A 22,161-nucleotide genomic window follows, 5' to 3' on the forward strand; every position below is an offset into this window, starting at 1 on the left:
AATGAGCTTCGTCACGGAAACTACGGCTGGGCGTATTGATAGTCTGGAATAGTTGGTTACGAGAAAGCCTGCCAAGCCGCGTCAGGAGGGACCGTTCCCAGCGGAAGAGGCGTTACGGAAACCCGGTAGACTTTGCGTCGCATGTTTACCGCCAAGACGACGAACTAAATGGTATCCAATCTACCATGGTCGAGACTGGGTGTTGCGGAAATGAAATGGCCAAGTCAATGACGATCAGGCGCATATCCGCCTCTTCCACCCGTTTCCCGTTGTAGCATCCGAGGCGAACAGAAGAAAAGATTACAATCGGGGCTTTGGGAGCCTTTGAGCCAACGATGGGTGTTTCTAGTGTCTCGATCACGTTTCGAATTAGAAGGGGTTACATTATTAGGCGGCTGTGCGCCCGAAATGCCGGTTGATCTGCATCGCCAAACAGGAACAACAAAAAGATAATCACCACAAGACAACAACTCTCAAGTACAGCAGGTCACAACCAAGGATAATTTTGTCAAGACTAAGTGTAACTCACTAGCTTTCGCAGGCACAAAAAAGGAATTCTCACAGTGCCATCGCTAATAACCTCACGATGCAAACACTGGAGAAAAAAACAAAATGCCGCTCCAGGGTCGCCTTACCAATGTCCATTTCGTTACAGTCATGATTCTCCCACTTTCATCACTTATATAAATTGCACCCAGGAAACCAAGCTTTCTTGGCAACTGCCGAGTAGCGCGTGCTCGTCAGCATTCAATCTGCACGCAACTCGCCCATTCGCCAAGGAGTTTACATTGCATGGCTCCAGGTTGTTCCTCATTGGGCACGGCACTGATATCTGGGGGCCGGCTGTCACATGGCTTAGTTGCTTGGAGCGTCGGGGATGTATGCAGTGGTGCCCTGTCTATATGAAGCGAATAGATTGTTTTCGTGATCATTAGGATGGATACTAAGTTGGAGGGCTGGGATACATAGAAGGTGTGTATGTGTATATATATATGTATACCCTGGTGCTGGAGTTGGACAAAGAAGAAGATTCGATACAAACTCAGCTCTAGCTCCTAACCCCCATTCACCTTGTTCGCATCCATCTCATCAGCCTCTTCAAGATGAAGTACGCAACTGTTCTCCTCGCCGCCGCGGCGACCGTTTCTGCCCACTCGACCTGGCAGGAACTCTGGGTCGGCACCGAAGACAAAGCTGGAACCTGTGTGCGAACTGTCAAGGACAACAGTCCCATCACCAGTCTGACATCGCCTGATATGTTCTGCGGTCGTGGTCCCGCTGCTTCGTCTGGAGTCTGTGAAGTCGCTGGTACGGCTGGCCCCCTCTTCCCCAACTTTCATTTCCCAGTCTCACTCCCTCCACCCCCCCCTTTATTTCCAACAATGAAAGTTGTCCATGATACTAACTTGTTATTGTGACTCACAGCCGGCGGTTCCCTGACTGTAGAAATGCACGCACAACCCAACTCGCGCTCCTGCTCACAACCCGCCATCGGCGGCAACCACTACGGCCCCGTCCTGATCTACATGGCCAAAGTGGCCGACGCAAAGACCGCCACGTCGGGATCCTTCTTCAAGGTTGCCGAGGACGGTTACACGGGTACCACGGCCTCGTGGGGCACCGAGATCCTCAATGCAAACTGCGGAAAGCGCGCCTTCACCGTGCCCAAGAACATTGCGAGTGGAGACTATCTGGTCAGGGCTGAGGCTATTGCTCTGCATGCTGGTGCCAATAACCCGCAGCCATATGTCAGCTGCTTCCAGGTCAAGGTCACGGGGGGTGGCAGTGCGACGCCCGCGGGTGTTAGCTTTCCGGGCGGGTACAAGACGAGTGATCCCATCTTTACAAAGGCCATTTACGACTCGAGCTTCAAGTATGTCAGCCCTGGGCCGGCTGTCTACTCTGGTTAAGAGTGCGCATGGTGAGGGCGAGGATTGGTGATGACGGCTGGGTATCATGGGGGGACTTCATTGTAAATAGTTGTTATCAAGTTTTGAATATTAGTATGAACAATCTAACCGATATGTCGGCACCCAAGCAAACCTCGGAAGATACAGCACGGTGTCCACCACAAATCACACTCGTCCCTGTCTAGTATACGCTAATAGAGCCCTTGTGATGATCCATCATGTTTTCCAATAACAATCCCAGCACCCGGGCTCTCCACTCGTCACGCAAACCGCAGATGTCTTTTCCTCGGGAGGGAAGATGTGTAGAGAAGAGATTTTGTTGTGTAAGCAGATTGGACAAGGAAAGACATCGCTGGCCGCACGACAGGAAACAAATTTAGATAACACTATGGTACATGGTAGTGCCTATGGTTGTTATCGAACGTAAAGCAACGTATCTCGTGACGCATGAAGAGGCACCTCAGGCCCCCAACCTATTCATCTCTAAAGATCCACTTCCCACCCCTTCTATGCGCTTCCAACCAGCGCTCTTGCACGATTGCCTTGTCCTGCTCCTTGGCACGCTCCCTATCCTCGTGCTGTTCCTGCGTAGTCGGGAAGTCGACTCTCCAGAAGCCCGGCGGTGTTCTTCGTCGCTCATACGCCTCACGATGCTTGCCCGACTCCTTGGCCAACTTCTTTGTCCGGGCTTGCAGGACAAGTTCTTGTCGTTCTTCAGACGACATCTGCGTAAGCTGCATGTTGCTGTATGCATCGCCAAGATAATCCTCGAGCAGTTCCTCCTCTTGCGACGAGCTAAGAGGTGCTTGGACTTGGGCAAAAGTTCGGAAAGTGGAGCCACAGCATTGCGGGTTGGTGCAGCCAGGGAGGCACATGCGATCTCCTCGCTTGCGTACAGTCTCTGAGAATGCGTAGCTGTAGCCTTGGTTGTATTCCGGATTTGGCTTGAAGTCCTTGACGCTAAGCGCACTCACTGGTTTATCGCGGAGACATTGCTCTTTCTCTTTTGGTGGCGGTACGCGGTTCCTTCGTGCACTGGTACGCGTCTCAGGAGCTCTCATAGTCCATACAGGACCTTCTGGCGTCAGATCTTCGCGAGGCGTCGTGCGCGTTTTCGACTTTGAGTTACGTGATCCTCTACTGCTGGAGGGTTTATAGGTGGGCCGTGACGAGCTTGCGGGCGGGGTTGCCATTTGCTCAGTCTTGATTTTCACCGATCCTGACTTGGGTGTCTTCGGTGAAGTCTTGTCTGGAGTCTGGAGGTTCTTCAATGCTTGTAGTCTCTGATTCATCTGCGCTCGAGCTGTGCTAGGCGGCAATCTCGGCGAATCATCGTTCATCGGAGGCGGTGCTTCGCCCGACTCTGCCAAAAAGTTATGTTTGGCTTGATACGCTTTGGCTTGTCTTGAGCGCTTGTTTGGAGGTTCCTCCGAAGCACTGCTCACTACGTTAGGATCGAGAGACCTCAACGCGGCATCCTCTACTTGAGTTGGCTCAACCGGTTCGCTGATAGCCCTTGCTTGGATGCCTCCAACAGCTTGAGGATCACCCGTCTCACCGTAGAGACCAAGCAGATCAGTGTTATCCAGGTTCTCATTCTTGATGGCTTGCGTTAGCGGTGCGCTGTCGGGCCTATGCTGACGAGGTATTTTTGCAGCATCATCGTCATACAAGAGTCGCGTTCGAGGTTGGCGCGGTGTCTTGAGTCCATGGGGCGCAGGATCGTCGAGATCCACCGTCTCAGTCCGAGCCATCATCAAGATGGAAACTGGTGGACTGCTCTGCGGCTCTTCCTTCACTCGATGAGGCTTTACCGGCGTGCCATCTGAGGAGTGATCTGCGTATATCTCGAACCTTGATTTTGACGGCTGCTCTCGTTTTCGTTTTAGCGATCGCTCAGAAACAAACTGGGGAACGTCGTCATCATCTGCGTCCACGGCCGGTTCGAATATGCCTCTTGACTGTTCGGGTTCATCTACGGTTGTCTGACTAGAGCTTGGAATCGCTGAACGGTGGCCTTCGTGGTCAGATATCATCCGCTGAATGTGTGATAAGACACCGAGGCCGGTGCCATCGTCATGTTGATGCTCATGTTGCTGGGCATCCTCTAGCCGAATGCTAGCCTTTGGAGTGATGGCCGTGGTCGGACTCTGGGCATCTTCTCCACCAGCCGTCGTCGAGGAGGCCAATCGATTTGTCGTTCCCACGACTGAACGCGGCAACAAAGTCGAAGCAGCAGGAGAAGAGCGATCCGGGTTGACGAGTGATCCAGGCGTGCGGATAGTGGCTGTAGAGCCTGGACTGGAGGGCATGTGAGGTCGGTCCTCAGGAAGAAGGTGAACAGCAGCCACGTCAGACTTGCCATCCTCTCTAGCCTCACTCTTTGCCTTTCGCTTTCCAAATTGTCTATCCGCGTACTCTTGCCATGCGCGCACGTTTTCTTTCATATCCTTGTTCTTCTGCATGACAGTAGCGTTCTTCCTCTCTAGGTACTTGATTTTATGAGACATATCACGGTACTTTTTGGTCAATTCGCTAAATCGCTCGGCAAGGTCATTATGTTCCTCTTCGGAGGCGTTCGTTCTTAATTCCTTGGAAGTCTCATGGTTTGGCGACGGAGGAGCTGTGTCTTCAAGCGCCTTGAGTTGTTGCTTCAACTGTTCATTCTCGGCGACGAGGTGGCGATACTCTTCCTCGGACGCACCTGAGGCGCCAATCCTAGAAGCATCCTGGTAGCTCTGACCGGAAGATTCGAGCTGTTCCTTGAGTTGCGCATTCTCCTTGGCAAGATGGGCAGTTTTCAAAATCTCATCGTTTAGATGTTCGAATAGTATCTGCTGGTTCTCTTCCTCTACACCTGGTCAGTATGCGTCAACAGAGTTGGACTAAAACGCGTACTCTGCTCTAACTCCTTGTTATGCTTGTCTTCCCCTGATATGCAGTGAGCGATTGCCAAGGCGTCGACTGGACGTACGAACTCTTCTTCCACTCTTTCTCCAGATCAGGTTGAATGACCTCATCGTACACGCGTGTCCAGAGCCCTTTGTTCTGCTCTATCCAGGCTGAAAAGTCTGCCATGTCTGATCAGGCCGACGATGCATCAAATGAGAGATGCGGCAAGGAGCGATTTGATGTTGGGATGGGTCGTGGCAGTGATTGTAGCGTTAGGCGGCAATTGCGAAAGTCACGCGCTAGTGGAACGCGAAGTCACGGGCTGACGCTCGGACATTGAGCGATAACGATAAGACATGATGTCCCGAGGCGCATTCGCCGCCGAGACGGCAGCCCTTCGCTAGGTACTATGAAGCGCGCGCGTGATGGGGAAGATGATGGCGAACATACAGCCAAAGTACAGCGGCTCCTGAATCCCGATCGACTTTCAAAGCTCAGCGAAGAACTTCTCGTGCGCGTATTGTCATTCGTGCCAGTACCCTCGCTATTAGTATGCCAAAGGTTGGTACAGCCCTCTTCCCCGAGCCGCGACATGTGTTGACTGTAATAGGGTATCAAAGAAGTTCAGCCGCCTTTCTGTCGACTCGGAACTATGGAAAGCCGCCTACTACCGCACATTCGTCCTGCCGAGAGCGTCGCGCATCCCGGGCATCAAGGGCCCTGCGAACCCTAATCGGCTACACTACTCCTCCCGCCTGTCCAAATGGTTAGACGACGGCTATCTGGTCAAGGATGGTACGCAAACCAACTGGAAGCAACAATATCGGTTACGGCATAATTGGACTCAGGGACAATGCGCCGTCAGCGAGATCGTGGTCGCCGAAAGGCCTCCAGATCCGCCGCTGCTAGTCATGATGTCCAACAGCATCATCTACGCTGCTGATTCCATGTCAGGCCTCCGAGCGTGGGATTCGAAGAATGACAGGGAATTGCTGGCGTCTTCCGAACTGTCTGGTGATACGGATACAGCTCGATTGCCAACCTCCATGGCTACAGACGCTAACAACACGGGCGACGATAAAGAACGAGTCGTTGTAGGCTTCGAGGATGGCTCCTTCTCCATATACGCTCTCAGAATAGACCAAAGGACGAGCCGAAAGACATTCACGAATGTCTTTACCCATCCGCCATCGACCAACGGAATGCTATCGGCTCTCGCATACTCCTCGCCTTACCTTGTCACCATGACTGAAGACCACCTACTCTCACTATACGCCTTTGAGAGTATACCAGGCATCACTGGCCTTTTAGACGCACCCAAACTCCTATATTCCCTACGCTCCAACACAGCATGGCCACCCGTATCGCTCTCGCTACGAACAACAGCAACGAGCATGACCGCCGCCATCGCATACTCCTTGCCCACTTATCTATCTGGCTGGACGGTTGGCGTGCAAGAACTGATACTGTCACACAAGGGCGATTTGATTGAGTCACGATTAGCTACTGCGGCAGACGAGCACTCCTTCACACTTTCTGCATATCGCTCGACCTCGTCTGACAGGTTGCCGCCATCGCCTTCATCCAACAGCGCAAGAGAAGCGTCTGTACCGAGCGGGCCGAGTCGATCGAAACCCACCTCCATGTCGTATTCCCACCCGTATCTGCTCGTCGCACATCCCGACAACACATTATCCCTCTACCTCGTCCGGTCCACATCGCAGGCACTTTCGATAAGCTCCGGCAACCGTCTCTGGGGTCATACATCCTCAATATCTGGTGCTCATGTTGGCATGCGCGGCAAGGCCGTGTCGGTGAGTAGAAGAGGAGACGAGCTCCGGGTATGGGACTTGGAGGGTGGCATGACTTCTTCGGCAAACCGTAGGCGCTCAAGAAACGGACATTTGAGTGTTCGTGTGCAGCCATCCAGAGCCAGTGAAGAACATACACAGGACGATGAATCAAGGCAGCAAGTAGGCTTGCGATTCGCCCTAGACCAGGGGTTCGACGACTCTACCGTTAGTCGCGGTTGGGTTGGTTTCGACGAGCAGAATGTGATTGTGCTGCGAGAGAAGAGCGAAGGTAGTCAAGCTTTGGTGGTATATGACTTTACGTGACAAACTGTATAAGAAGCGTGGCGTTGTACGATATATACCCTTGTAGTGTGCTGATTACCCACTTGAAAATCTTTCTTTGCAACACAACTCGAACAATACTTTCTTAGAGTCGCCAAAGCCCGTGACTTATACAGACACTGCAACAACGACATCTACAAGCGAGCGCCCGCCATTCGCTTCATCGCCAGGGCACTAGCTGTCACATTCCCAGCATCAAAGATGTGGAAAGTCTATTGAAAATCAGCGCCTATCAGTCAGCCGTTCTTCAAAAGGTTACGACTCCAGTGCCGATGTACATCCCCTTATTGCACACCGACCCTTCGACCTCATCTCGGCCTTTCAGAAGACAACGGACATTGATAGTGAGGTCTATGTGACTGGCGTGGACTTGGCGAGGCTGCTGTGACCACAGTACACATCCTGCCGAGACCGAAGTTGGTACGGGTTCTCACTCCGACTTCGACTCACAAAGATAATCGATAGTCCTATGATGAGAAATCTCGCCCAGGCAATGTCACAATGAGAATAGAAATTTGGCCTTCAGGGCTATCGGGGCCTGAGACGTATATACCCTGGGGCGTTGGAATATCGTGATATCCTAATCCATAGATTCATCTGATTTCCGTAACAGGCCAACCTCAGACAATCTTTTAACAAACATGCCTACCGTACGACTGTTTGCAGGTCAGAATGTTTTGTGCAAGCTAGGGTAGGGACTCATACTACCGCTTAAATGTGTACAGCGTATACGCCGGTCGCTGTGAAACTTAGTGTGGTCTTGTTGTGTCAAGCGTGCGTTCTTACCTCGGCGCCATAGAGCATGTTCGATACAAACTCCTTGACGATAGACAGGAGATTATCATACAGGCTCTTCATTGTTTGTTCGAGGTCAAAAAATTCAATGATGAGGTCGATTCCAAATGGATTTGGTGAAGCGCGAGCTCCATGCTCCATATTGCAGACAAACTCGAAGTCCTCAGAGGACATACGTTCGCAGTGCCATGCCACTTTCTGCCACATCGCTCGGATCGCTTCCAAAGCCAATACCATCTCCTTCGCATCAGGTCGTTCAGAGCAAGACATGCCCATGTTGTCTCCTAGAGTCATCAAAACGTTCACAAGATGGAGGTGTAGATCGTACTCAGTTTTTTGCATCAGGATAACAGTAGCATCGCTGAACAAGGCCTCCTTCGCTCCGCTGTAGTCTAAATGGTCGAGACTCCTGTTGAACGGGGCTCGAGGCATCGACATTGCACTGCGAACGATTTCTCTGGCGGTTTCAGCAAAGATTTGAGACGCTGGCTTTCCGTAGTCGACTTCAGCCCGTTCAGCGTCCGGTATTAGGCCCTGTAGTCCAAATACCCTATCTTGAGGGTTTTCACACTGGCTCGAACTGAACGTCGCAAGCAATTGTGCATAGCTGTAGTGTCTGGCTGACAAGGCATGATCTGTAAGCCACTTGACTTGTAACGGCACAACGTCATCCAAGGAGACGTTTTCATCCACGTAGACATTTGATAGCGTTGACGGCGAGCAAAAGCGTTTCAGTTCATCCCATGAAAGCAGTGTCTCGCCACATATGACGCGAATGTATCTTGCTAGCATGATCTCCTGAACAATCCATAACCTCAGCCAATATGGATTGTCGAAGAAGTGCCTTAGCGCGGGTGTTGAAAACACATACTCGGCTTGCATCGAAGTCCCGTCCCCACTCGTTTTGCTGGACGTCTTTGATCTTTTGGTCAACGGTTCAGGACCATGATAGCGTCTGTAGCTAGATTTTAACGCTTTCATGACTGCTTCCGTATTATCATCTGACTTGCCCAACCAGACGTAGACATAGGTCGCTCTTCGATAAATGTCGGACATCATCTTGACCTGATGATTGCGCTCTCCAATCAACGCCTGGTTGATACATATCTGGTCTATCCACAACCACTGAACCTCGTCTTCATAGCCGTTACCCCCTCGAAACTTGTATAGACGTTCTCTAAAGGCGTAGATAAAGTCGTAAAGATTCTGCCGTACGAGAAAGCGGTGACCGTTGACTTGGATCTCCTGAACTGGCGATGGAGGACCCCAAACATAAGACAAAGCGCGGTATTCGGGAGTAGGGTTAGACTGGAGGTTCACATGCGTGAGGTTGCACCTGATCGGTCCTGTTGTTTCGGGAATGATGGATATCAGCCTGATTTCCTGGATAGCCTGATTGATCGGCTCATGAACGAAAGCGGCGCTGGAACCTGCCATGTTCGTCGTGCACTTCGCAAAAGGATTATGGGTGTGAGCTCCGAAACAGCTTCGTTAAGAAAGTGGTTGTGTGGAGAGAAAGGAGATGTCATGATGAGACAGGTAAGGCAGGAGCCAAGAGAGTGGGGTTTGTGGCGCAGTCGTGGCAGTGGAACTCGAGCCGTCTTGCCTGAATGAGACCCATGAAAGTGCCTGGGCTTAGACTTCACTTTAGTTCGATATTAGCATTGGAATCAGGGTAGTATGTCGCCATTTTGTCAGGTCTCTGCCTGGCTGCTGTTTTGTATAGACAAATTTGTCGCCTGGGTCTGAACTATGAATCTCTGTAAGCGCATCTTGCAAGCCTGGCATATCTATTGAGGTATGACGCGTTGGAATATTGTCTGAATATTGCGCGTCGGGCATTGGGTGTACCTTCATGCTAGTAGACGGGTGATGAACGCTATCAGCAGAACGGCTGACAGGACGTCCAACATCACATTCTCTCTGGTTGGAGGCCACTATATCGGGGACACTACAGCTGTAGCACTACATCGCATCGAGCCTGAGCTTATATAGATCTTGTGGCCTGATCCCAAAGGTTCGGACAAAATGTGTCTTGTCATCTAGCGCGTAGATCATTAGCTCTGTAAATACTATTGGTGACCATATCTAGGATCACGTAGCCACGTTGGGCTATCACGACTTTACTTAAAGGAGCACCGTCTGAAGCTGACAGATAGTGGTATTACATCCACCAATAGTAAAAGCTCAGAACAATCGGCGATAGCGTCGCCAGTGGCATGAACTGGAGTACTCTGTTCTGCTATTCAGTCAAAGTGAAGAGGTCCTCATACCTTGTATGCGTAGCTGTTAAACCGTCTTGAATTGCATTTCTTTGACACCAGGGCTTTTCCATGAATATAAAGCAGCTGGATCACCGGAAAAATATGCCTCGAGTAGTCCGCGTTTGGAAAAAGAAACGCCTCATGAGCTTTTCAGTAAGGAATGTAGGAGCTTGACACGTAGAGAACTAATTCTAACGAAAAGCCTTAGGACATAGAGCTTTCTGTGCGTCAGTATATCGGGGAGGAGCTCGGAAAGCAAAACGATCGCCCTAAACAGCCACTATCTGACTCGGAGATAAGTTCGCGATGGTTTGAAGCAGTGCAAGGCGAAAGATTCAGAATCTTGAGATATCCACACATTTGATACCACAGAAATCGCACTCGGCGAATAAATTGTGGTGCCTTAGCCACGGTATAATGTCATGAAGCCGGTCTCAACTTACTGATGCAGCTACTGTATTACTGTAGAAACCTCATACTATATAGTGGACCACGCATTATCAATTGGTATCATTGCCCCATTAATCATCGTCGACTCTTCTGAAGCCAGGAAAGCAATGCCACGCGCTACGTTATCCACTCCAATGTAGGGCACCGGCGTGCCCTCGCTGTCTTTCGATACGTGCATTTGCACAATAGGACTGTTTGTATAAGTAAGCGCAAAGAAGGACACATATGATTTAGCTCAAGACTTACAAGAAAGCATTGAAGCCAGCAGAATCAAAGTGCTCCATCTGCACTGATGATGCGATGTTGGTTGCAACGCCGCCAGGCAGAACGCCATTGCATCGGATGCCTTCCTTGTGAAATCGCCAGGCAACGTTTTTTGTAGCACCCACCTATCGCACTGTCAGCACTATTGTAAGGTGTTGTAGCCGGGGGGTTGTACGTACCAGACCATGTTTGCTTGCAGTGTACGCAATACCAGCACTCGCCCCCGAAGTTCCCGCTTTACTTCCAACGTTGACAATAGAACCACCCTTTTGTTCCTTCATCGCTGGCAATACAGCCTTCATCATGCGAATAGGCACTGTCAAGTTGATAGACATGACCCTTTCCCACTCTTCTTCGTGAATCGTGTCGGCGCTGCTCCAACCATCGCTCACGCCCGCGCAATTGACCAGGACATCGATGCGGTTGTGTTTGCCGACGCACTTCGCTACAGCATGCTCAGCAGCTTGTGACTCGGTAAGATCAGTCCTATAGAAGGTGAATGTTGAGTAGTCTTCAGCGAGCTTCTGCGGCTGTTCGCCGATGTCTATTCCGAACACTGAAGCGCCTCGTTCGAGGAACAAACGTGTAGTTGCTAGGCCGATACCGGAGCTGCAACCGGTGATTATCGCGACTTTGTCTTGGAGGCTAGAAATGGACATGTTTAGATGCGAGTAATATTGATTGACGTATGGATGCGGATTGATCGATGATTCAGACTAATTGGCAATGCCCGCTGGTGGAAAACCTAGAATGACGTCAACGGTTAGCGTAAATTCTGGGATCCACTTATGACAGTACCGTCTAGAATTTATCCACTTGGACGATGCTTCATCTTCACCATCGAGCTCTTTGACCACGAAGACTAGAGTGTATGCACTAGAGAGGGAAGAGTTCTAGGATAAGAAAACTGGGTATATTATGCTATCCTAAGACAGCGATCGCACAACACCATCCTTGGCACGAACAAAAAGAGCTACTGAGCCGATCCCGACGAGTCAACGCGTCCATCACCACTCACAATCTAGATTACTTCTTCCATGCGATGGACATCGCTATCCTTCGTCCATTGCCTGATTCTCTTGCCTAGCCCGAAGTACAGTGGGAAGACGAACAGCGCAGGCCCCATTGCACAAGCGAAAATGACCATGGCGGGGGTGATCCACCCATTCTTGCTCTCGTGGGCAAGATCAAAAACCCAGTAACTATAAGAAAAACCGATGAAGTTTTTGCAGACTGTCGCGACAACCATAATCTCACCGGAGATAGGCTTGTAGCAGTCGATCGCGTATGCGATGGCGATGGTGGGTACGGTCGTGACACTAAGGCCGGCGAACCCATAGCCCCAAACGACGATATGACCCCATGCCCATTGTTGCTGGTATGCGACGCCGCCGAGAATTATAGAGAGCATGGTAATGATCATGTAGATGAACAGAGCGGGCAGTCGCATCTCCGCTTCGCGTACACCTCCGTTCTTACGCGCTGCGCGAGCAGATACCCAGTCGGAGTATGGACCTGCCGTCGCCAGACCAAACAGTGCACCTGCTGCGAATGCGAAATTTGTGTAGCCGACCTGGTCTGGTTTGAAAAGGTAAGGCGGGGCAGCGAGCACTGGCGATTCTGTGAGGTTGAAGAAGAGGAGGATATCAGCTGGACCAGCAAGCATCAGTCCTGCCCATAGAATGATTGGGTTGAAGAAGACTTTGATCGGCGTCCAAGTGTCGCGCACAACAAACATCTTCCACCGAGCATCTGGCTTCATGAACGGCATGAACTGCGCACGTGAGGGGCGCCCTTGCACGGCAGTGGGTGTCTCTAGCGAATTTCGTTCGGAGTCTTGAATCCCAGCCTGCGTCGCCTGCTTCTCAAGATTGCTCTGGCCGTCGCTGCTGACGTTGTCGCTACCAGTCTGAATGATGAACGTCGCATTACCGCGATGGTATTTTGTCTCAGGAAAGGTGAGTGCGATGAGGATAATGGAAACACCAGACAATGCCGTCTCTAGCCAGAAGAATGACTGCCACCCATAGTGGGCTGCCATTGATCCCGCCATGATTGGGCCAAGGAAAGCTCCCATGAAGTAGCCGGTGCTATATCACATGTTAAATGCTGTACAGCGGCGTGGAGCAGGTATTACTTACAAATAAACTCCTGTCCAGAGGCCTCTCTCATGCTGGTAGAAGACATCCGCAATCATCTGCACAGGGATACTTTCGCTCGTCGCACAGACCAGACCGTTTACAGCACGCGCCGCCAACAGACTGCTATGGCTGGTTGCCAATGCCTGCCACACACATGACAACAGAATCAGTATCGAGAATACCAGGCTGACAGCGCGTCTACCAAAAATGTTGGAGAGCGGCACGATGATGAAATTGGCGAAACCGAGTGTGATGACGGTGATACCAGTCAGCATAGCCAACTGGCTGTTGTTGAGATGGAACTGCGCACCCAGGAGAGGGAACATGGGCGCAATGGACAGAGCACCGGTGACGGAGATCCAAGTGAAGAGCCATTGCGAGGCCATTACCATGACTGAGAAAGCTGTAAGCGGAGTCTAAACCCTGTGGTGAGGAATAACGTACGCTTCCATCTCCGGGTCCAGTTCAAAGGGTCGCGGGGATCAGAAGAGGGCGTGGGTATCAATGTCTTCTGTGCTGAGCTGTCCTGGACGATCTCCGTGCCAGGTATGAGCTCAACGTTGCTGTGGTCAGTCGCCATCTTGAAGCTGCTTTACTTGTCGCAAATTGTTTACTTTAGATGTTGAGCAGTCCAGCATGAACCTGCGGCGAGGATGCCATCTTATAGTCCTGTAAGCACTCGGTGTATCTGCGGTCTATGGTTCATCAATGCCTGGTAGACCGCGGAGGAGACACCGCTCGGCATTGATCCCAATGCGGTGAGATATCACTTCGTGCGCGATCAGCAGTCAAGATTGATTCTCCCCACGCACCAGATGTGTCAGCTACTGCAAAACCTAGCTAGATCAGCGAATGATAATGTAGTGAAATCAACGATTATGGGAAAGTCGAGGCGACTGGGTCTGTTCGCACTTCCGTAGTGTACTCTTGAATCCTTGCTCAACGGGCATTGGCAAAGCTTCGGCTGGTCAATGGTTGGCCGGCAGATGCTATCAACGCTATCAAACGCATGCATGGAGTCTGGAGGACTTTAGGAAAGGTCCCCTGTATAGTTTCTCAACCCGCCGATCGCACAACCTGCATGATGTGAGGTACAAGGCTGATGCCCTAGAGCCTATCAATAAGCTCGTGCATAGTGCATAATGACCCTAGCTGCAGCCGGACCATGGGCGACTGTTCTGACAAGTGTTGAGCTTTCCTCTCTGTTTTACACTCGTCTTTACAGATCCTGGGGCGTTGCTCTTTTCCCTTCAACCCAGAACTTGCACTCAAACATCACGATAAGGCGTGGCGCATCGCATACCTCCTCTCCCTACCTCTTACTAAATCTATCGTCGAAACTGTGGCAGATGTGAAGCTTTACTGTTTCCGGCATTGAAAGTGGAGACCCATTGTCGTGGTGGCGGGCACCATTCGGGAGGTCGCATCGGAGAATGCGGGGAGGCGCGCTGACGGACTCCCGTAGCCTCACTTGGCGAAGCGACTTGTCATTCTTTATTCAACCTTGAACTTCTCGACTATAACTGTTTTTCATCAAGTCTGAAATTCGCGCGACACTATCGACTGAGATTGATTCGTTTTCTGGAAAACGGAACTTTCCGTTCAAGGTGTCATGAAGCGTTCCTCGCAGAACGACGATACACACCAGCCAGATACATGCTACATTTAGCGAGGATGTATAGGCTTCTTTGGCTATGTCTAGATATCTCCAGGGGCTATAAGACAGGGCAGGTGTCCCCAGGATGACTGCGTGATTAGATGGGAAGCCATGATAATTGAAAACACCCCGAACGAACCACGAGGGCAAGTTTTGCCGCGACATCCGGCACATTGCTAATCCAGAACGAAGTAGCAACTTCAAATAGTTACACAAAGCAAGTATCGGCCAAGGTTACCTCGCAATCACTTCGAAGCCCTATTTGATTTTGACAGGGTACTACGGATAGACGGACGTCGTAAGGCCATTTTCCATGTCTTTCCACTTCCTCCGAAATTGCGCTTGACTTAGAGTTTTGCTGACACTCTCAAGTCGACGTCCGGCGTTCCAAGAAAGATACGCTTGTCCATGCATGACAGACTCTTCCAATCCTGAGAGCGTGCGTGTTTTTGCGGAGAGTGTGCATTCATACGAATCCATCGTACTGCAGTCTCTCGTGCAACAGCATCTGGGTTGGCTTGCGCATCGTACATCAACACGGCAGCACTAACGATTACCATGAGGTGTTCGAGAATTTCTCGTCCGTGGTATAGGAGCTCTTCTTTCTGCGCGTTATGGACAAGTTTGTTGAGAGCCTGAAGTAGATCCTCGACGATTGAAACCTGATCATGAAAGGTAGACGAACATTGGTCGAGCAAGTCTTTGATCCATGGCGCGAACACGTTGTTCAAGATATCACCATCGCCCAACCGCTTGTCAGTAAGGACTCGAACGACGTCCTCAGCCATAACGCTGACGGTACCTTCCCATATCGGATTGACGAGATTATCGCGGTAAATCTTCGCAATGTTCATCAAGCCGCCGTCTTCGTTGTTCTCGCAGTATCCGACACCGCCGAGGCATTCCATACACTGCCGTAACCCATGAACGGATGCCACACTGACTTGGGCTTTCATCGCAGGCAGCAGCAATCTCAACAAAGCCGCTACCGTAGTCTTATTATTCGGTATCAACTTCGCTGCTTTCGTGTATGCAACCATTTCGTCCCAATCTTGTTCCAGAGCGCCTTGCAGGGCAACACCGAGGTACGTGAAGTGCGTATTAGCCCAGTATCTAACCGTCTCTCCAGCCATCCACGCCAGATGTGCAGGGTTCGCTTGGAGTAATCCACCACGAACTTTGCGTACCTTGCTATAGGCACGGCAAATAGCCAAACCACGTCCCCAGTTCGCAACGCTGCCCCCTGCAGTGTGTAATCGCGTGATATTGAGGATAGCGGATATTTCCTTGACGCCTTGACCTTCAGTGCCGATGAGCCATCCGCGCGCACCATTCAGTTCGAGCTCGGCAGTTGGCAGTGACTTAGTTCCTAGCTTATCCTTCAGACGCTGGATGCGAACACCATTGAGCTCAGTCTGAGGCTGCGCTTCTTCATTCATACAATCGGAACCCGGCGATTGAGTACCCGCCCTTCGACGCATGGGTATGTAGAACGCCGACAAGCCACCTTTGTTTGTACGTGCAAGAAGTACAGCCATCTCAGAGTCTGTTGCACTGCTGAACCACTTGAAGCCATGTATCCTCCAAGGGCCTAACTGCATACCGACTGCATCACGGTCTCTTCCCATCTTTCTATCTTCAGCCAGTTCCTGCGATGTCATACGTGCAGCAAATGTTTCTGTGCCGGATACATCACTGCCACCGGATCGCTCCGTCATCCATTGCCCACTTGTCCAAGCCACATCCGGGTCGCGACTGCAAAGTCGATCGTACGCTTCTCTTAGTACTTCGCCTCGTCCTGATTGATCCCCGTCAGAATCATTCTTGTGCTTGTCTAACAGTGTCGCAGCGCCATCAGTCATGCTTTGAGGACACCCAGTCATGGTACCAGTCGAGCTCCATACATGATTTCCGACAAATTGTTGCACACGCCTGTTGAAGGTGGTATGGGCTTTGTCGTAAGCCACCGAGACCACCCCCTCTTGGTATCCAATCTCTTTCAGCTTCTGCCACCCAGACGTCGTCCACAAAGGATCAATCTTGTTCTCTGCACCGAATGTAGAGAGTGGTCGTAGTACTGGATGTTTCGTCTCCGCATCCGTGGCATACTTCAAGATAGATGGCTTCAACGCTAAACGTGCTAGATGGTGTACATGCTTGGTTGCTTCCGTTGCATTCTGTGGTAAGTAGAGATCCAATATTCGCACGACGACCTTATCGTCCGAGGCCTGCAGAGAGTCCGGATATCGAGACTGGAGAGCTTTTGGAAGGGAAGATAGATTGGTGTATTGTGGTGGTAGTACCGGAAGAGCTTGGAAAAAGCCAGCGGTTGAGGAGGAAGCAGGAAATGACTGTTGCGTCATGCTGGCATATGCGACATCAATGCTTTTGGAAAACTGAATGATGTCTATACGCGTGACTGTGATATATCCCAGATTCTCGGATATCCAGGCTGATGAGGAGATCCTCGGTTCACCCCGCAAAATGCCCGATCCGGCAGCCATAGCCGGATTAGCAGCAACATCGGCCGAGGGCACCATACGACCAAGCTCATTGTAGTTTTTGAGACTTTGTATCATGAAAATGTGCAGGCTGATGGCCGCCGTAGAGCAAGAAGATCACTCTTGCTGCCTGTTTAGGTGCCGTCTGCTCTGTGAATTCCCAAATCATCTCCCGGTACACCTCGGCTTGGAACTTATCCTCCGATATTCTATACATGCCGATGGTTGCAGCAATCAATACCACGCTGATACAATGATCGGTTGGTACCAAAACAAGCCTGTCGGTAATTTAAGAAGCGAAAAGCTTGTCGTGATTTGCCTTCGGTACTATCGTTGCAACTGCCGACACTCGATGTTAATTAACGCCTTCATCCAGATAATCAAGTCTGGAGATCGCCACAGGCTCGTTGCTGAATGGACGTCACAAGATGTGCATCTACAGACTTGTCAGCGTTCTTATTGGCATGAGCAAGAGAAGAGACATTGTCTCTGTCACACTCCAATATATTGGATGATAACAGCCACCAGTATACACTTGCAATTTTATCTGCTGCTTGGCTTAAAAAGCCATCGAAGCATCGACATGGTGTTTCTCGCAACTCTCCAGTAATTCGAGATATTATTGATGCCATGATTTGGTCCACCATCGCCGCCGGCGCTCTGTTGACGCAAAGCGCCGCTGCACAGAATATGCTCCGTTTTGCATGTTCGCAACTCACCGTTGAGAGAGCTGATCCGCTGGTGAGCCCTGGTCAACGGCCCTCACCACACACGCATCAGATCATCGGAGGAAATTCCTTCAACCTTACTGTATGAGCCGATCCGCCTGTTTCGTCAGCCAGACACTCACTAACGTGTTGCAGATGGAGCCCGGCGTCTTTGATCCTCCAACTCGCTCAACCTGTACATCCTGCACGTATAGCGAGGACTTCAGCAACTACTGGACTGCTTCGCTGTACTTCAAATCCCCCGAGAATGGTACTTTCCAGCGTGTACCCCAATTCGCAAACGTAGGGCTCCAACAGGATGGCGGTATGACGGTATACTACATGCCGTACTCTGCCAAGAACAATAAGATGACAGCCTTCAAGCCAGGGTTTCGCATGATTGCAGGCGATCCCATGGCCAAGAAGCCCAACAGGGCAAGCATCTGCCACAGATGCTTGCAAAATGGTGAGGGCTTCGCGCCATGTGATGCAAAGGACACTGCGGAGCTGCCCAACAAGTATTGTCCTGGTGGAATTAGGGCAACTATCATCTTCCCTTCTTGCTGGGACGGCAAGAACCTCGACTCCCCAGATCACAAGAGCCACGTCGCGTACTCGAACAGCGGTGGTCTGGGTACTCCAAACTGCCCTAGTACGCACCCCGTGGCTATCCCACAAGTAATGTACGAGATCATGTGGGACACCGGACGGTACAAGAACAACGCCTGGTACGGTACTGGAAAGCAGCCGTTCGTGTACAGCTTCGGTGACGGGTGAGTGCTCTCCCTCATGCTTTTACAACGGTGATTAACTCGCAACAGTACAGGTTACGGCCAACACGGCGACTACCTCTTTGGCTGGAAGGACGACTCGCTACAGAAGGCCATGGATGCTTTGCCCAGCGGCAAATGTGCCAATGCTAATTGTCAAGTGCTGAAGATCCAGTCTGCACAAGACTCAATGAAGTGCAAGAAGCCACAGCAGGCGGTTGAGGATGTTGGTATGAGTGGCGACTGGCTGACGGAACTTCCTGGGGGTATGGCAGTCACTTACTGATGTTATTCTGTTCGCTTCACAGCTAGCACGACTGTCGGTAAAGACCACAATATTCATCGTAGTCTGATGTAACCAAGTTGCTGCCGAATGATTATGATTCGCAATACATGACATAGTACCAACGAGAACTTCAGTGCCAGTGATGTTGAGACAAGCTCGAGCGATATGCGGCCAGCCCCACGCCAGATCCGGTTATGTGGCGCTTGCGTTGTTGAGATGCAGCTTGTGCGAGTGCCGAACGCACGCTGGGAGCTTTGATGCGACACGTGACATACTTGTTTCGTCTCTGGCATGGGCAATTGAATGTGGTGTTGTCTTGACGCGTCGCGAGCACGACGGTAGGCTTCCAGCACTGCACAACGCGTCCTTAACACGCCTTTTTTCCGTGAAAAGAAAGAAATCCTCACTCTGAAGCTTGTGCGAGATAGTGCGAGTGTATCTTTGATTCTCGCCTGAGTCGCGGGATAGATGTGTGTTTCTGTTGGGTTGCCCGAGGTTTGCCGACGTTCGCCCGTGAAGGAATGCCTCTAGCCCGCCAAGCTTACCCCTCATTAATCCATCTACCCCGAGCCTTTCTCACGATCCACAGCTACCCCGAGGATCCGGAACATCATGAGATACATCCGAAAATTTTGTGATTCGAGGAAAAACTCGTCATCGTACTCGCATGCGATTTGAGCCGCAACTGCACAGCCGTCAACATGCTGCAGCCGTGGCAACAGCAGCCTGGGCCCAACAGGTTGCGCGGCATACGGCGCGTAACGGAAGACTGGAGCCGCATCGAGATCAGCCTGAGTACTCAATATCTCGAGCCTCATCCCACGTTGAAACTCTCGAGACCAAAAAAGAAATGGCCAGTTCCACCATGAGCACTTTCGCCAACCCGGTCCTCACAGGCTTCAACCCAGACCCATCTGTCATCCGCGTTGGCGGCGACTACTTCTGCGTTACCTCATCTTTTGAATACTTCCCTGGAGCGCCCATATACCACAGCAAAGATCTTATCAAATGGAAACTGATCGGCCACGCACTCACGCGCAAGTCCCAACTCGATATCAGAACTCCGGAGCCGGGAGGTGGTGTCTGGGCGACAACCATTCGGTACCACAAGGGCACCTTCTACATCATTACCAACTCTTTCGATCGATACAGACCGCAGAACGACGATCGTGTATGGCCACGTGGCTTTTATGTCAAAACCACCAATATCTGGAACGAGAGCTCGTGGTCTGACCCGGTGTATTTTGATCAGGTTGGTTTCGATTTTGACCTCTTCTGGGACGACGATGGTCAGGTGTATCTCTCTTCGACCTACCGGAAGGTTGATCGCTCCTCGGATTCGAAACTGAAAGACTTTGCCATACACGTGTCTACCATTGACCTTGCTTCGGGCACCTTGAAATCCACGCCGAAGATGATCCGGGAGTCTAAATCAGGTATCGCAGAAGGCTCGCATCTTTTCAAACTGAACGGCTATTACTATCTCTTCACGGCGGAAGGAGGTACTGAATCAGGGCACTGCGAATACGTGAGCCGGAGTCGCGAGAGCCCTTTAGGACCTTGGGAACAAGCACCACACAACCCACTTTGGCGCAACACAACAGACGATGAAATCCAGAACACTGGTCATTGTGATATTGTTGAGGATACCCAAGGCCAATGGTGGGCCATGTGCTTAGGCGTACGGCCGAAGAAGGAAGGTGCTCAATGGCGAACGTCAGTTTTCGGACGCGAGTCCATGCTACTTCCGATTCGCTGGGAGAATGACTGGCCGATGTTCAACGAGGGAAAGCCAGTCACCTTGCAGATGAGCGGACCAAACAAGTACATGCTTGATGAGGACAAGGCTTGGAAAGACGATTTCAGTGGTGTTAGACTTGGTCTTGGGTGGTATCGGAAGAGTGAGCATCTCAGAAGCTGCTCTGAGAAACACTTCTAACGCATACGTAGATACACCTGTGAGGAAAGACTACTCAATGACGGCGCGACACGATTACCTTACTTTAAATGGCAGTCCCTACACGCTATCGATGCCCACATGTCCAACGCTGTTCTTGCGAAAGCAAAGGCATTGGCCGGTGGTGTGGGAGACCCAGATAGATTTCCAGCCCGATGTGCCGCGTGTTGAGGCAGGAACAGTGTTATGGTGGAATCATACTTGCTACGCCAGCATCGGTATCGCGCTCACAGATCGCGACGGTCGACAGCAACGCGTGGTAAAGCTTACGCGGCCGGACATGAAAATTGTAGAGCATGTCATCTCAGAGAAGGGCGAGGTGAAGCTTGTGATCGATAGCACTGCCACAAGCTACCGATTCGGATACCGGCAAGCCGACGATGGTCCGCAGCAGAAGACTGAGTGGACATGGCTAGGCGACATTGATACTCAGGTCATGACACGTAATCCGCCCGTTGGTCAGCCTTTCACTGGCATGATGATGGGACTATACGCATGTGGCGAACTACAGCCTGTTCTGGCCCCAGCGCACTTTAAATATGCTCAGTTTCGATAACTCCAAGAGTTCATCGCCATCTTAATATAGTCTACTACATAGCTAGTGCCGACAAGATACTGACTTCAATTCCTACGAGATCCTGTGATAACTTCTCTGAGCTCAATTGTGCAAATAGCTCACTCGGATGGACTGACTTTCTTACCTGTCCTCGCCGTTATACCTCTAGCAAATGATTCAACGATCAGCACCGTTGCCGGAGTAGCCATGGAGATAGCAGAGCTGCTTGCTCGTCGTAACATCGACAACCACATGATATTTCTTAGCAGGTTTGGGGCCTGCGAAACACTCAAGCGTCTACACCGTCAAGTCGTGGTGAATGTGGAACTGCAACAAGTACCGAAATCCAGTTACTACGACGTGTACCTGAACGTCTTGAACTCGGAGCTGTTCATCACATCGCAAGGTTGATACTCTGGAGTTCACCGTAGGAGGTGTATACCTCCCATAGGTTCTATGCAGTAGATAACTCTTGATCTACACTCTCAAGGAAACCGCCAGTTAGCCAATTGGGGTGACATCTGCCCCCGCGACCCATGAAGCTTGATAATTGTTAGGTGATAATACATATCTGAGCTACGGGCTGTCTGAAAAGACTCAACTCAGTTCTTTTGATGAGTGATTACAACATGCACCGCCCTAAGGTGGTACAATAAGTCTAGAATTTGGTGATTACATCGCCAAGAAGTTTCGATGATTGCTATCTGGTATTTTGTGATCCTGATTCAAACTTGATACTCATCATATTGTAATCATCCCGACTATTTCTGGTGCCAAGTACAACGACATGATGTGATGAACCCATAGCATGCTTCTGTCCACTCGGATGAGTTCTTACCCTATTCCTGGACGAGTACAAGAAGGGCGGTACATCGC

The 22,161-nt window shown here is 50.9% G+C and overlaps 8 protein-coding genes across 8 annotated transcripts; 4 read left to right on the forward strand and 4 right to left on the reverse strand.

The window, feature by feature from the left end:
* Window positions 1-1,103: 1,103 nt before the first annotated feature.
* On the forward strand, window positions 1,104-1,910 carry GT037_003362 (glycoside hydrolase family 61 protein; the record flags this gene model as incomplete). Its single annotated transcript, XM_038928409.1, has 2 exons — window positions 1,104-1,308; window positions 1,426-1,910. The coding sequence occupies 2 exons, from the start codon at window positions 1,104-1,106 to the stop codon at window positions 1,908-1,910; spliced, it is 690 nt and encodes a 229-aa protein (XP_038789687.1).
* A 473-nt stretch (window positions 1,911-2,383) lies between these two features.
* Window positions 2,384-4,988, reverse strand: GT037_003363 (sae2-domain-containing protein; the record flags this gene model as incomplete). Its single annotated transcript, XM_038928410.1, has 3 exons — window positions 2,384-4,761; window positions 4,809-4,841; window positions 4,889-4,988. 3 exons carry the CDS (start codon window positions 4,986-4,988, stop codon window positions 2,384-2,386), a joined length of 2,511 nt encoding a protein of 836 aa, XP_038789688.1.
* Window positions 4,989-5,211: 223 nt separating this feature from the next.
* GT037_003364 (uncharacterized protein) lies at window positions 5,212-6,919 on the forward strand (the record flags this gene model as incomplete). The annotated part of the gene is made up of 2 exons (XM_038928411.1): window positions 5,212-5,363; window positions 5,413-6,919. The coding sequence occupies 2 exons, from the start codon at window positions 5,212-5,214 to the stop codon at window positions 6,917-6,919; spliced, it is 1,659 nt and encodes a 552-aa protein (XP_038789689.1).
* A 598-nt stretch (window positions 6,920-7,517) lies between these two features.
* Window positions 7,518-9,169, reverse strand: GT037_003365 (uncharacterized protein; the record flags this gene model as incomplete). Its single annotated transcript, XM_038928412.1, has 3 exons — window positions 7,518-7,593; window positions 7,643-7,677; window positions 7,724-9,169. 3 exons carry the CDS (start codon window positions 9,167-9,169, stop codon window positions 7,518-7,520), a joined length of 1,557 nt encoding a protein of 518 aa, XP_038789690.1.
* Window positions 9,170-10,474: 1,305 nt separating this feature from the next.
* On the reverse strand, window positions 10,475-13,431 carry GT037_003366 (mfs general substrate transporter; the record flags this gene model as incomplete). The annotated part of the gene is made up of 6 exons (XM_038928413.1): window positions 10,475-10,637; window positions 10,693-10,835; window positions 10,890-11,426; window positions 11,741-12,800; window positions 12,852-13,245; window positions 13,296-13,431. The coding sequence occupies 6 exons, from the start codon at window positions 13,429-13,431 to the stop codon at window positions 10,475-10,477; spliced, it is 2,433 nt and encodes an 810-aa protein (XP_038789691.1).
* A 1,424-nt stretch (window positions 13,432-14,855) lies between these two features.
* On the reverse strand, window positions 14,856-17,087 carry GT037_003367 (acyl-oxidase type 1; the record flags this gene model as incomplete). Its single annotated transcript, XM_038928414.1, has 1 exon — window positions 14,856-17,087. One exon carries the CDS (start codon window positions 17,085-17,087, stop codon window positions 14,856-14,858), a length of 2,232 nt encoding a protein of 743 aa, XP_038789692.1.
* A 552-nt stretch (window positions 17,088-17,639) lies between these two features.
* On the forward strand, window positions 17,640-18,772 carry GT037_003368 (uncharacterized protein; the record flags this gene model as incomplete). The annotated part of the gene is made up of 3 exons (XM_038928415.1): window positions 17,640-17,819; window positions 17,873-18,489; window positions 18,538-18,772. 3 exons carry the CDS (start codon window positions 17,640-17,642, stop codon window positions 18,770-18,772), a joined length of 1,032 nt encoding a protein of 343 aa, XP_038789693.1.
* Window positions 18,773-19,622: 850 nt separating this feature from the next.
* On the forward strand, window positions 19,623-21,285 carry GT037_003369 (glycoside hydrolase family 43 protein; the record flags this gene model as incomplete). Its single annotated transcript, XM_038928416.1, has 2 exons — window positions 19,623-20,673; window positions 20,723-21,285. The coding sequence occupies 2 exons, from the start codon at window positions 19,623-19,625 to the stop codon at window positions 21,283-21,285; spliced, it is 1,614 nt and encodes a 537-aa protein (XP_038789694.1).
* Between the last annotated feature and the right edge of the window lie 876 nt (window positions 21,286-22,161).

The sequence above is a fragment of the Alternaria burnsii genome, assembly GCF_013036055.1.
Source record: "Alternaria burnsii strain CBS107.38 chromosome Unknown 746, whole genome shotgun sequence".
In the NCBI taxonomy this organism is placed as follows: Eukaryota; Fungi; Ascomycota; class Dothideomycetes; order Pleosporales; family Pleosporaceae; genus Alternaria; species Alternaria burnsii.